The sequence below is a fragment of the Bufo gargarizans genome, chromosome 3 (genome assembly GCF_014858855.1).
Source record: "Bufo gargarizans isolate SCDJY-AF-19 chromosome 3, ASM1485885v1, whole genome shotgun sequence".
Lineage (NCBI taxonomy): Eukaryota > Metazoa > Chordata > Amphibia > Anura > Bufonidae > Bufo > Bufo gargarizans.
Genome location: NC_058082.1, coordinates 188,478,504 through 188,493,511, shown reverse-complemented (window position 1 = coordinate 188,493,511; position 15,008 = coordinate 188,478,504). Strand labels below are relative to the sequence as shown.

Here is a 15,008-nt window from a genome sequence, read left to right as displayed (position 1 = left end):
CCCAACACATTTGGCTGCTCATGTTAATCTTCTGTTTGCGTGCTTTAAGCATGTTGGAGAAAGAACCACTATATTCCTGTAGTTTTGTGAGCAAACACTATATCTAAAAGCAGAATGAATGCAATTGGACTGGACTAAAACGGAAGAATCTTGGTGTTGTAATTAACAAGGGGTATTGTTCTGGCTGATTTGCTGGGCTACCATATCAAATGCATCTTTATGTGAAGCAAAGTCCCTAAATTCAGTGTATAGCAGAATTTATCTTCCAGACACTGTTTCATGCTCTACCTCATCTTAACACAAAATTAGCAAATGGAGTGTTAATATGTAATAACTAACTGAAATGAATATTTTGACACCTCAGTTTTGCAGTTTGTACAATCTCTACCAAAGATGGAAAGATGTGCTAAAAACGAGTGAGAACAGAAAGTATATTGTGAACCATGTTTTATAGTAATAAATAGAATTTGTTACTGACCTTAATGGAGTTGTCCAGCTGTTTGGAGTTCTATAACTTTCTATAACAACTGGTTGTACCTCACCTGCTCCCCACTGCTCCATTCCAGTTCTTTGGTTCCCTTTAACAGTTTTCTGGTCCCCATCCTGTAACCTTCCAGATGGATGAGGTCATGTGTGTTGTTGCAGGCAATGACAGGCCTCAGTGGTGACGTGCCCACAAGTGTGCTGTTGCTGCTTGGGGACATGACACCACAAAGGTGAGTGACATAAATAAAAATTGAAACAAAATTGTATGTGACATTGTGTGCTGTTAATCTAGATGAGACACTGGGTAACCGTAATAGGTTCTCCACTGGCACCACATCAGAATGGACGGATGTCAGGTCTCACAAAGACAACAGGTGGTACCTATCAAATGCATATTTTTTTCTGGTATGTTTAACATTTGGTGTCATACATCTAAGGATGTGTTGGGTTTAAAGGCAAGTTAAAGACTGGCACATCTGTAGATTGCATATGACATTTTGAACCTATGCCTTAATGGTGCCGCACTTGCTGAAGAGAAACAGTGCCGTGCAGCCTACTTTGCTGTTATTGCAGTACCACCTCTGGCCACCATTTCCAGGCGGAACAGGGTCAAAAGGAGCCTGCTTTAAACATTCATGTATGTTTGCAATGAAAATGAAGAAAGGAATATCCGGAACTTCTATGAGCAGTATAACATATTTTCAAACCACAGCATGGATACATCTTTATTGTTTTTGCTTACGTGTGTCAAGCATAAGAGCTGGCATAGCATACATGTTCATCACTTGGACCCCCTCAGAACAAAACCTTTGATATGTCTCTGTGACTAAAAGGGAGCCTGTAAGCATATTTCACAATGCTAAACTGCGGACAACACTAGATAGCGTCTGGGAAGAGAAGCACAAACATGCCTTTCTCGAAGCTTTTCTCATCAGGCATAGTGAAAATATTTAGTTAGGTTTTGCTTCTCTGGATAGGTCATCAGTTAAAAAGTCTCAGAAAAACCCTTTAATCGCAGAGAGCACTTCACAGTGAAGCACTGTCCTGAGCACTTGCTGGCGCAGAATCTACCCGAATAAAACGTCATGTTCACACTTCTCCTGATTATCAAAGCTTCAGAAAAGGTATGTTTGTACTGCTCTCCCGAACCAATACCTAGTACTGTCCGCATTTTAAAATGGTCAGAAGTGCTGACAGACTCCCTTTAAAGGGCTTATTCTCATCTCCTCTATTCATAGTTGACATTGGAATACCAAATTCCAGAGTTAAAGAAACACTCAAACAGACTGTTGTAGTCCTCATAATTTCCACAGATAACTGAGGAGTATAGAAACGGCTGCTTTAACAACCTCTTGAAGTGATGAAAATGGCTTTTAAATCTAATCCATGCAAATGGAGAACATCTCTTAAAGGGGTTCTCCGGGAAAGGTAAAAATGAAAATACTGAAAAAATACATGTGATTATAAATAAACTCTTAAATGCCTTTAATTATTTATAATGGCTCATTTAGTCTAGGGGACAATCAGTGAAGGAGTTAAAATGGGGGCTTTCATATTTATGAGCTTAAAACTCCTCCTCCTTGTGACACTGCAGGATGGCCTGTGTAAGAAGGCAGAGCACAGAGCCCTAAGTCTGCCATCTCAGCACTGTGCAGCTGTATATTATGGGCAGATGACAGCTGAGATAACTGCTCAGATGTGTCCCCATGCTTCAGAAAAGAGTTCACCTTATCCCCTACTTGCAGGCTCAAGAGGGAGGAGCGTAATTGGAAAACACTTCAGCCTACGAGTACAGGAATTATGGAAAAAAAAAAATAAAAAAATTTTCCCCTCACCCATGACAGCACCCCTGCGAGACTAAACTAAAAATCAAAATTAGGGAGGGATCACAAATTGTAGTACCTTTCTCCCAAATGCTGCATCTGAATTTAGTTGCAGTCTATAATGTCTAATAAAGGTATGAGGCGAGCTCCAAGTGGCCTCCCTGCATATTTGGGCTAGAGAAGCTTCTGCGCTCTCTTCCCATGTTGTCGCTAGTGCTCTAGTAGAATGAGCCCCAAACCCTGTTGGTGGAGACAAGTTCAAAGATGAACATGAAATAGAGATGGCATTCTTAACCCACCTAGCAATAGTACTTGAGGCTGCCTTATGTCCCTTAAATTTTTTCCTGGAACTGTAAGAGAAGGTTTTCATCTATTCTCCAGCCTGTAGTCGAATCGAGGTACTGCAACAAACACCTCTTTATACCAAGGCAATTATACTTTTTCTCCAACTGATCTACTGGATTTGGGCAAAAAGATGGAAGGATAGCATCTTTAAATTCAGAAACTATCTTAGGTTGAAAAGATGGGATCGGCCCAATGATTACTTTATCCTCCAGTATTTTAGTGTAAGGGGGGAAGGCAGAGAAAACCTTCTAGCTGACGTAATTGCTAACAAAAAGGTCAGCTTAAAGGTAAGCAGCCTAATAGAAATGTCAGGAACATATCGGAGCCCTGTGCACCCCATCAAGGTGTCTGTGTGGCGTGGGTCCTACCACTAAACTACCTATCGTGTGTGAACACAGTCTGATAGGTGCTAAGGACCGACTCTGCATGCAGGCCTCCTCGGGCTCGCGATATTCCCAGGTAAGGGGAACTCGCACTGGATCCGACCTGTTGCCGTCACCAGGCGAGATTCTCCTTGGGCAAGAGAATCTCGCGATCTAGCAGTTCTTCCGGTGGCGCGGCGTTCAAGATTTAAACAGAGGGAGGAGACTCACTTTCTGTTCTCTCTCTCCGCTTGCAGCCATGCTTGCCCCGGTGGACATTGACACCACTAAGAAGCCTGGAGATCCCTGGATCCTTCTTGGACATTTGTATGTACCTTCTATTGGGTTTAAAGAATGTTCTGTTTCCCCTAAAATTTTCACGTGATGTCAGTCGTGTCTTATCATCAAAAATCCACCCCTGGTGTAGGTGTTGGTCTCTCTCTACTTGGCCCTATAAAAAATGTTAGATTTTTTATTAATCCTTCTAGGGCAGAGAGACCATGATGCCTAAGCCAGCAGGTGGAGATTCAGGGCACAAAAAATGCCCTATTTGCCAAAAATCCTTTTCCTCAAAATCTAAAAAACCTTTATGCCCTAAATGCACTGAAAAAATTATGCTAAATGCTTTCCCCAATCTGAAAGAACTTTCAGCCATCTACAAAGTCATTGTCTCCCTTCACACACCCTCATCTCTCAAAAATATAAAGGTATCTTCAGACAATACCACGGCAGTTGCTTACTTAAACAAACAACCAGAAGCCGTTCCTTAGGAGCAGTATAAAGAGCCATTTTTCTTTGGGCAGAAAATAATCTTGACAGCGGTCTATGAGAAAACAATGTAATAGCAGACTTCCTCAGTCGCCAGACATTGAAGGAAGGAGAGTGGTCCCTGAATTATCAGATATTTCAACAGATTTGCAAAAAGAGGGGAATTCCGGAACTAGATCTATTTGCCACGAAAAACAGGCAAACCAAAAAATGTTGCAACCTCTCCCGGCAGGATCAGCCGTTATGGGTGGATGCACTTTCCCAGTCATGGCCCTTCTTTATGCCTTTCCTCCCTTCAGTTTGATTCCAAGAGCTCTTATGATGGTAGAGGAAAAAGGGACTCAAGTAATATTCATTTTTACATTTTGACCAAGGAGATCTTGGGTTTCCCTCCTATTTAGGCTGTCTACAGGAATATTCAGGTCTCTTCCGTCAACCCCGTCCACCAGGAGGCCTTAAAAAGGAAAGGTTTATCAGATGCTGTAATTTAAGTCGAAAGCCTATAACATAAAAGATTTACCTGAGAACCTGGAACGCCTTTTTATCCTTTTCAGGTAATGTTTTTTTCTCCAGATATTCCACAAATTTAGCAATTTTTGCAGGCAGGGTTAGATAAAGGCCTTCGACCTGCAACACTTAAAGTATAACTGTCATATTATTTTTATATTTTTTTGAGTATTGGATTGTGGTGATTAATATCAGCTTGGTGGCCCTATTTCAACTTTTCACTGTGTATTCAATTACCCCTTAATTCCACATTTTTGTTCCCTGTACTGCCTACTTTTCCCTGTGCTTAAAATCAGGTTGCTAGGCATGGTCTGTCTATGTGTTGCAGGACGGAGGACGCAGAAGCACGCAGCCTGCAATGTCAGATTACAGACAGCCAGGGACTGTAAGTAAATGATTAAAGCCAGGTCCTCCCCAGCAGCTGATAACAGTGCCTGGGCTGTGTGCACTTCTCCCTGTCCCTGCGCTTGGCAGACGCTCCCTCACTCAGCAGAGCTGGAGAATGCAGAGTTGAAGCAGAGCAGGGAAGGGAGATCTGCCTTCTGCTCAGTGTATAAATGAAAGCAACGTGTGGTAAGAGGGCCCCTTTGTGCTGCAGGAGATTAACCCTTTAGGAGGGAGGGCTCTGGTTACTGACACTTTTGGGGGGCTATTGTTACTGGCTAGTGAGGGCAGGCGGGATTAGCCTCAGGGTGAGGGCAGTGGCGGCCATCTTAACTGAATAGTAAAATTGCAGTTTTATGCAGACTGGTAGCTAAGGGCTGAATCTTATTAAATATGGGGTAAGTCAGTCTACTAGTAACTGATTCTGGAATATCATGTTATTACTAACTACATATATGAAAATTAAAATTAGGGTCTAAATGTGACAGTTATCCTTTTAAAGTACAAGTATCAGCCTTGAGTACATTTCTGGATATAAAGCTAGCAGATTAAGCTTTTAATTAAAGGGATTCTGTCACCAGGATAAACGATATAGCAGTATTTATATGTGCCCATTAGTCTCCATGCAGTGTTTAAAATGATCCCACTGTTTATGCTCTGTGTGTGTTAGAGTCTTATAAAAAACGATCTGATTGATATGTAAATCACCTCTGTCAGGAGCCCAGGGGGTTGTCCCACGATATGTTGGAGACCGGCCGCGCCCATCGATCCGGGGCCCAGCACCGCTTACCACTTAATTTATTCTCCCACTATCCCTGACGTCAGTTCTTCTCAGTGCCGTAATCTCGCGCAGAGGGAGCCGCGGCATGCGCAGTTGATTCGTTGAAGCCGGTGCCAGTAGTCCGCACGGGCGTAGACTACAGTGTCCACTGCGCCTGCGCGAGATTACGGCACTGAGAAGAACTGAGTAATTTACCTTTAGAATTAATTGAGATTCCGCTGGTAAATCAAATTCCCTAAATATAAGTTCATGCTTGACAGATTGTTGCGGTTAGGTTTAGTGACTGACATAAACAGTTCAACTACCAGTGCCTCATGTTTTACCAAGGAACCTATCACCCATGTATCAGACACAAGAAAACCAAGGGAGTGGACATAAAACTTAACCTTTATTACAAAATAAGCTCAATTGAAGATGCAATATTTCTTGCCCAGAAATTCTGATATCTTGGCTATCAAAAAACCATTGAGGTACTCAGTGGTACCCAACCAACTTGCCAAGTAGGAATATAAACTTTAGGTCCTACCCTATACGTTGCAGTGGTGGAGTATCCACATTGGACCATGCTGTAATATCAATCTAATTCAGGCTTAAGATTGGGATGATTTTTATACCTGTTAAAAACTAAACAGGGATGCTACACTGGCCATTTTAAAAGCCTATATATGGAGCACCCACCATGATAAGAGGGCCACGTCGGAACCTGTTCCTATAATAAAATTGCCCTTCATCCCAACATGCATAGTTTACATCTTGTTTATCAGGGGACTGGCATCCATTCAAGCGGTGGCATTGCAAGGGGTGCGGGCCGCACCGGGTGACACCAGTGATGGGGTGACACCAGTCTGATGGATGCAGCGGCAGGGCACAGGGAGTTACCCCCCCCCCCCCCCGTTACCGATTGGGTCGGTGAGCAGGCTCAGTGAAGGGACGTCAGCAGTGCCGCGGCGGCAGGGCGGAGCTTGATGGACGACCCCTATATGACTCGTCCGCACATGTCAGAACACGATGACAACACGAAGAAGCGGTCACCAGAAGAAATTGAACAGCGATTGGTGTCTCAGCCAGCCGGCCACCAAAAGTGGGGTGCACCTGACCTAGGTGAGCTGCTGCCAGCAAGGGGGAAAGGAGCTCTAAGCTTCGGGGGGAGAGGGGGCGGTCTGCTGACCTAACTAGTGCCTTCCCCCATAGTCCCCATATATGGCTAAAAAATTATTGCTGCGGGGGGGGTTGACACCATTTTCTACCGCACTGGGTGACACCAGCCCTAGCAATGCCACTACATTCAAGGGAGTACTGACCCTGCCAACTTGTATTGGCTCCATCTACTTGTCTTGCCCCATCTTATGTCAACTTGGACTCATCCACAACATTGGTGCAACCTTTAGGTTTTTTCCAGGGCCACGTTAAGTTCCCAGCCCGCCCCTGATTGGGGCAGTAAATGGTAACAATTTATGAGTAGAACAGTGGTCCTTACTCTAGCTGTCCCCATACAATGTGCATAGGTTCTGGATGGCAGCCTTGTTACTTACCTTCTGTTGGAACATTTTAAACTGCTGGCAGTTATCTCCATGTTGCTTGATTCCCGCTTGCGACATCCTGATAGCATCATCACACCAGGTCTCGTTCGATTATAGTAGATGGAGGCTCCAGCTTTTGCCTAGGGACAGGGGGAAGTGTCCCTGGGTATTGACAGTATTAGCGTAAGCAATATGTGCTTGCTGATCAGTACACTCAATTTAAGGAATTACTTTTTATAGATAAAATGCATATACATATACTCCCCAGTGTGGGATGTCCGACTCCATTATACCTAGTTTCAGTAAAGCTCAGAGGTATTGTTTGTAATATGTCATGATAATTCGGTGCATATAAGCATATCATGGTAGCAACAGCTTCCCTCTGTAAAATGACTCTGTCCCAATTAATGCCTCGGATTGGTGGTTTCAATAGCTTCACCCCTACAAATTTAAAGAGGTTATCCCACTTCGCATTTTCATACTTACCTGCTGCCACCGCGCCGTTCACTTCCTGGATTCTGGCTGGGGTCGGACTTCATCTTGATTAAAGTCTTCTCCCGGCCGGGCCGCGCGCTGAACTGAATGCGCACGCCGCTGCGCATGCGCCATGGTGACTTATTCCTGACCAGTATAGTACAGAGCTGGCGTGCGCATTCGTGGCTCTGTACTATTCTGGCCAGAAAGAAGTCACCATCTTGCTTGTGCGGCGGCGTGCGCGTTCAGGACAGCGAGCGGCCCGGCCGGGAGAAAAGGAGCCTTCTGCGCAAGCCCGCCCTCCGGGATTCCGGAGAAGATTGGTGGCCGTTACCAGGGGAGACCGAATGACAACAATGAGGTAAGTGGGGATTAATTTTCTCCTAAACGGTGGGAATTGGTTAATCAAATATATTTACAAAAATTATAACTGTCAAATCTAACAGATTTAGCAGTGATCATTATGATGTGAATACCCCTTTAAGACAAGTGGGACCCCGATTGTGCTTGTCATGAATTTGGCGTGACGGTCTGTGCTCTATGTCCCCAAGGTATTCCCTGATCTGTCTGTGAAAGTCCCTAATAGTTTTCCCCATGTACTCAATTTTACATATAAAGTTAGCTCTATTTATCCTTGTGAGAGGCAGTTGAAGTTACAGATCTCAAATGTCCGTGCCAGGTTTGTACTCACAAAACTTCTACCTGTCTGTATTTGCACTCAATGCAGCCACAACATCTAAAACATAATTACATTTTTCTGTTCAACCATATGCTCTCTGGTAGTATGGGTGTGAACAGGTTGTGGACTAGAAAGTTTCTCAGACTGCTGTCTTTTCTATAGGTGATCTGTGTATGATCTTTCCGATATCATGGTCCATTTTCTAGATAGGCCACAATGTCCCTTTTCTGCTTGACCGTCATAGGTGGCAATAAGACAAATACATCAGTCCTAGCAGCTCTCTTGGGGTTTTGGTGTCAGTAACTGTGTGAGATTACTGGTCAGGGCTGGTGCTGTTTTAAGAACCTGTTCAGGGTAACTTCTTGCCTAAAATCTGATTCTTAATTATTGACCCGAGGTATGCCTCTTTTAAGGGATAGTGGATGGTTGCTTTCCTGATGAAGTAGGGAGTTGGTGGCTGTCAGCTTATGGAAAATTGCTGATTCTAATTAACCTGATGCTGTCCTGTAGATACAAACATCTAGGAATGGTAAGGGCGGTGATTGATTTCACAGGTAAACCTCACCCTAATGGTATTGTCATTCAGTTCATTTACAATTGAACAAAGGCTTCTGTAGCCCCACTCCAGATGACAAGTATGGTATGTAGTCTACATATGTAGCTCACATTAAGAACCAGACCGTGCCTTCTCTGAGGGGCTCACTAAAAACCATGGCGGGTTCACACCCAGAGCAAATTAGCATAAATGCATTCTCCCCATCACAGTGCTCCTGAGCTGGTGGTGTTTTTTTTTTTTTTTTTATTGAACAAAAAAAAAATGTGTGCGAGTGTATTCAAGAAGCTGTAGTAGGGACAAGTTTTTGGGTTGGTATTGACAGCCCATCATGCTAAGAAAGAATTCAACTGCCCTGAGGCCACATACATTGATGTGCCTCTACATCAATACTCCCTAAACAACATTCAGGGGCGGACTGGGAATTTAAAGTGGTCCTGGAAAAATGGCCCCATGTTGTAGGAGGGTCAAAATTGACCGACGGATGGACAACACAAGTAGGCGGGGTCAGCAATACCATAGCACAAAATACCATCCCAGCAGAACCATATACCACAGTGCAGCACAATATATTGCACCAAAAGCCTCTGTGGTGGCCATCAACAGCACCATTTTCTGGCCTCCTTAGGAGGTGAGATGCAGGCCACAGCATTTGAATTCAGGAGGGCATGTGCAGTCACGGCCTGAGTACACAAGTACCTTCCCTGTAAGGTCTATGGCCAATCCGCCCCTGACAACATTCAGGTCCAATTATAATACCCTCAGCCTTCTTTAGCAGATCCATAGTTTCCTGGGTATAAAAAGGTAAAGCTTTCACAAAGGGTACTAGAACATGGTCATTATACATCCCCACGGAATCGGTCTGCCTCTTAAAGGGAATGTGTCATCAGAAAATTACCTATTGTTTAAATCACGTTTTTATGTTTGACATATTTTTAAAGAATTGTTGGTGATGTTTTTAATTTTCTATGTCAAGTACTATATTTAACCAAAAACCATAAAATTCTACAGTTTTCTCACTGACCACTAAGAATAATAGACACCACCTCTTGGTCTAAACAGATCACTTTACTACAGTTATATATTACTCTAATCCTGCCTATAATGAAATATCACCTCTGCGTACAGATAAGACAGGATCCACCATTTACAGTAGGTGATTGTCAGAGCTTATCTATTCTTTCCTTGCACAATGACCTCTGCACAGGTCACAGAGCATGCCCAGAAAAGTCTCCCATAGAAGTCAGTGAAGTCCCCTCCTGACCATTGTGTCTATGGACAATGTGGCTGCCGTAAAGCTGAATGCTTTGAATGCTTTGTAAATGCTGTTATGAACAGCTCAGGCAAGATGGTCGCCCCCATAATAATGTTCAGGAAATAGACAAAAAAAAATCTGTCCTCAGAACATAAAATCAGATTAGAGAAAAGAAGATGATGTGCTGCTATCTGGTTTAAGGGTACTTTTTAAAGTTTTCCAGTATTGAGTCCCGTCATAGGGTCTCAATACTGGAAAAAAACGCTTTAGTTTTGTCCCAATGCATTCTGAATGTAAAGCAATCCGTTCAGTATGCATCAGGATGTCTTCAGTTCAGTCCTCTTTACGGTATTTGGAACACTTGCCGGATCCGGCATTAATTTCCATTGAATTGTATTAATGCCGGATCCGGTACCAAATGTTCTGGAAAAACGGATCTGGTTTCCCGGTCTGTGCATACGCAGACCTTTACATTTTCGAAAAAGATAAATACTGGATCAATTTTTCCAGATGACACCGGAGAGACGGATCCGGTATTGCAATGCATTTGTCATGCGGATCCGGAAACAAATGATATCCGATTCTTCTAATGCTAGTGTGAAAGTACCCTTAACTGGCAGTTACATTTTTGGGTGACACATCTCCCTTAAGGGATTCTCACCTTTATAGATCTTGGGTAGGCTGTGGAAGGTGGCTATTACTAGCTGTTGGTGAAAGAGAAATGTAAACTTCTCCTTGGAGTTGAGTTTTGTTGAGAAGAGAGAGCCTGAGATGAGATGTTTTGTTAATTCCTGAAGAAATCCATCATGGGATCTAAGAGAAGGATGCTACAGCAGTCCTTATCTTTAAGAAGAGAGTCACACATTTTTTGATAATGTGGAGAATTCATTATCAGCACATTATCACCACATTGCCACCTTTGTCTACGTGGGTGCTCCGTTTATAGGCTTTTATACAGGCTAGCGTAGAATTTTTAAAAGGGATCCCAATCGTAGTAAACCTGCATTAGAGTGATGTTACAGTGATCCCGTCTGGTCCAAAGTATATACTCCACCACAGCAACAGATACTGTAGGACCTGAAGGGTTTTTTCCTACTTGGCAAGTTGGGTGGGTGCTGCCGAGTACCCCAATAGTTTATTGGATAACTAAGGTTCAATGACGAAGATCAGAATTTTGGGGAAGAAATATTGCCACTTAATTTTAGCTGATTTTGTTATAAAGGGTAAGTTTTATGTTCACCCCTTTGGTTTTTTGGGAGGGTTAGTGACTGCATGTGAATGCGTGGCATTAATAGAATTTTCCAAAATCAACAAGTTTCAATATAATAGCAAATAAATTCGGCACTACCTTGTTACAGTCCTCAATCCAGCATTCTCAGTTAGACTTCTGGGAATACAGTATTCAAGAGATATACGATATTCTACAATTTGAAGGAAGCAAAGCGTGGCACTTACCGGTACCACTGCTATAAATCAATAGGCGATGGCCTTTCCATGTCACTATTCTTCTAGGCCTATACCACATACTGCATCCTTGTAAGCCTTGATTTTTAATGGAGCAATAAAGGATTGATTTTTAGCAGTGATGAGTGTCACACTTTGCTTCTTTCAAGCTGTGCTTGGGATAAGCCATCAGAATTAGGTCATTTTGGTACGATTCTGGGCATCCCTAGCACTCTGTCTACTAGCACACCATCTACTTAGTAGCAGCAGTGCTGGATATTGCAGTCTCATCCCATTCACTTAAATTGGATGAAGCTGCAGTACACTGCTGCTACTATATGTACGGTGTGCAGTTGGATGGAAGGAATTAAACTGTGGTCACAGCAGGTAAGGTGACAAAGGTACAATGAAGAGGCTGTACCACTTGCTTAAAGGGAACCTGTCACCGGGATTTTGTGTATAGAGCTGAGGACATGGGTTGCTAGATCGCCGCTAGCACATCCGCAGTACCCAGTCCCCATAGCTCTGTGTGCTTTTATTGTGTAAAAAAACTATTTGATACATATGTAAATTAACCTGAGATGAGTCCTGTCCCTGACTCATCTCAAGGACAGGACACATGTCAGGTTAATTTGCATATGTATCAAATCAGCTTTTTTACACAATAAAAGCACACAGAGCTATGGGGACTGGGTATTGCGGATGTGCTAGCGGCGATCTAGAAACCCATGTTCTCAGCTCTATACCCAAAATCCAGGTGATAGGTTCCCTTTAGGTGCTACAGTCCCTTGAAACAGCTGATCGCCAGGGATACTAAAAGTTCGACACCCCCCCCCAATTTAATGAAAATGCCTTTAAATCCTATAAATAAACTATAGACTACAGTAAATGGTAAATAGTGGCATACCGCCCATATAGGCAGACCACGCAGCTGCTATGAGGCCCGTGACAGGGGGAGCATGGAGCGCATGGAAGGCCCCGCCCCCTACATCTGTATTATAGTTATATCGGGCAGGGGCGTACATAGAAATCATTAGGCACCATAGCAAGAATCTGAATGGGGCCCCACTAACTCCGCCCACTAACCACCACTGGGCCATCCCACCACCTGCCCTGGCTCCTGCCCTGCCATACCCCAGCAGTGGCAGACCTGTAGGCATTAGGAGCGATGCCGGGGAGCGGGGTACGTATTAGGCTACTGGTCTCTGCTTCCCTCTGGTTTCTCTCGACACCTAGGAAATGCCCACTCAGCCATTGAATGGCTGCAGCAGTGTCTGTCAGCCAGTAATGGCTCAGTGGGCATTTCCTACAGTATCTTTAAATTTAATGGACACCATCTTTTTAGTCCTAGAGCATATGGGTTGACTGCGTTCCTTCTGTATTTACCGACATATTGAAAATTAATATATACCCTTTGCACATAAGTTTGATACTTTATACTGTATATTATACACACACACACACACACATATGGACAAAAGGGCAGCACCAAAAAGCACATACAGTATGTCTAAGCCCATGTCTGTATATGGTATAGTAGTGACTCTCTAATGCTGTCCTGTTTCTGTATTCTAGTACTCTACATATATATTTTTCCTATTTTGTGAACTCCATTTGCCATATGATGAATTAAAGATATGAAGTTGTATGGCCTTTTGAGACATTTCTGCACCTGTTTGTGCTGCCCATGCCCATTGTGGCTTTTTAGATGTGCACTTCAGCCAACTATTTTGTAGTCCGTGTACAGCATGTCTTCCTCTTTTCTTTAATTCCTTTAAAGTTAATGGCATTACTAAATGTATGATCCTAGGTAGATCCAAAATGGAAATACAATTTAATTCCTATTTATCTATAATTGAAAAAATATTAAATATATAATATGTGAACCTCTTCTACGAATCAATAAATCAAATATAAATTTAAATATTAAAATATTTGGCCTTTAGCTCATAAATTCTTACTGGGTAATGACCAGGTTGCTTCTGTCTGTGATATGAAGAAATAATTTCCAGCTGAAATGAGGGCAAGGAAAAACTGACGGGCAATGCTCTGCCCTCTCTTTACAATGAAAAGCAGTTCTTGCTGTTGCTTTGAGTTATAAAATGTATTTATTATCTACCATGTTAAGGTAGGGAAATGAGCATATATGCTTGAATGCCTTGCATTTCAAGGTCACCCATTCTTTTGTGGCTTAAAAAGATGAATTCATAAGCTGAGCTTGTGTTGTAAAATTACAATATTATTGGCCATGCCAGAATACATCATGCAGACATTTAATCAAAAGATGATTAAGTTATATTTCAATCTTTTCTCCTTCAGATAGTTGTAGTTAAATTTTGCCTTGTTACGTGCTCCATATTTTCATGTCAAGAGGCAGAAATACTGCTGTCCAGTACTGCATATTGCATCTTTTTATTTTACAGATATATGTGTAATTTACTGTGTAATATGTGTAGGTATATTTACTGTCATTGCCAAAAATTCACACACCCCAATAGAAATGTTGGATTGCTGCAAAACTCAGCATGCAGTTATGTGTCAGGCAGATACGTAAATGATTACAGGTGTGGTCTAATTAAGACACTGGGTTTGGCACCAGGGTGTAAAAGTCCTTCCGCCACTGCCATATCAAAAGGTTCCCAGGACCTAATTTTTACATACACTGCTCACAAAAAGTTAGGGATATTTGGCTTTCGGGTAAAATTTATGGAAAATGTAAAAAGTTCACATAACAGTGATATTATATCATAAAAGTAGGGCATTTAAAGAGGACCTTTCATGGTTTTTATTTATTCTAGATAAATACCTTTACTTGCGGGAGACACCAGGATTTGGAGGTGCTGACTAACCCCCCTTTTCTTTGCAGGGTTTCTCAATGGGCGTCTCCTCCTACCTGTACCTATGCTCAGTATTAACATACTGAGCGGGAAAACTACAGGGGGGCACAGGAGCGACATTTAAAAAAAAACAGGCAGGGTGGCATCATCAGCGGCATGGGGGGGGGGTGCCCCACAAGTAAAGGTATTTATCTAGAATAAATAAAACCCAAGAAAGGTCCTCTTTAAGTAGAAGCATGCAATGGGGATTTCTTCATCTCAAACTATTTATTAAAACAACAGCCAACACCAGTGGTGGGTATACCCCCACAAAAATGTCACTGTCTCAATAACTTGTCATGTGGCCCCGAGCATCAAGTACAGCTTGACAACGACGTCTCATGCTGTTCACAAGTCGACTTATTGTCTGCTGAGGCATGGCATCCCACTCTTCTTGAAGGGTGGCCCTCAGGTCATTGAGGTTAAGGGGTACAGAGTTATGAGCCTCTACATGGCCATTCCCTAATGATGCGACCTCGATAAGCTGGCGCATTGTTGTCCATGAAGATAAAATTAGCCCTGTGTTGTTCATGCAGAGGCACAATGACTGGATTAATATTGTTATTCAAGTGTCACTGTACCATTCACACAGTGTAGGGCAGTTCTGTATTAACACACCTGCCCACACTGTAAGAACGCCACCACCACCAAAGGCTCGTCTGGTGACAACAGTGGCTGATGCATAGTGCTCTCCTTGACGTCTCCAACATGATTGACGGCCATCATGTCTGCTCAGCTTGAATCGACTTTCA

At 42.9% G+C, this 15,008-nt stretch overlaps 1 protein-coding gene across 3 annotated transcripts in view; it reads left to right on the top strand.

The window, feature by feature from the left end:
* UGGT2 (UDP-glucose glycoprotein glucosyltransferase 2) overlaps positions 1 to 15,008 on the top strand; it is a 421,287-nt gene that overhangs the window by 371,284 nt on the left and 34,995 nt on the right. For 2 of the 3 annotated variants that reach the window (XM_044284937.1, XM_044284939.1), the window contains exon 33: positions 4,620 to 4,676. The exons of the other annotated variant lie outside the window; for it this stretch is intronic. In XM_044284937.1, the coding sequence (XP_044140872.1) occupies positions 4,620 to 4,676 (57 nt within the window). The remainder of the gene's footprint in view (positions 1 to 4,619; positions 4,677 to 15,008) is intronic. 3 annotated transcript variants of the gene reach the window in all.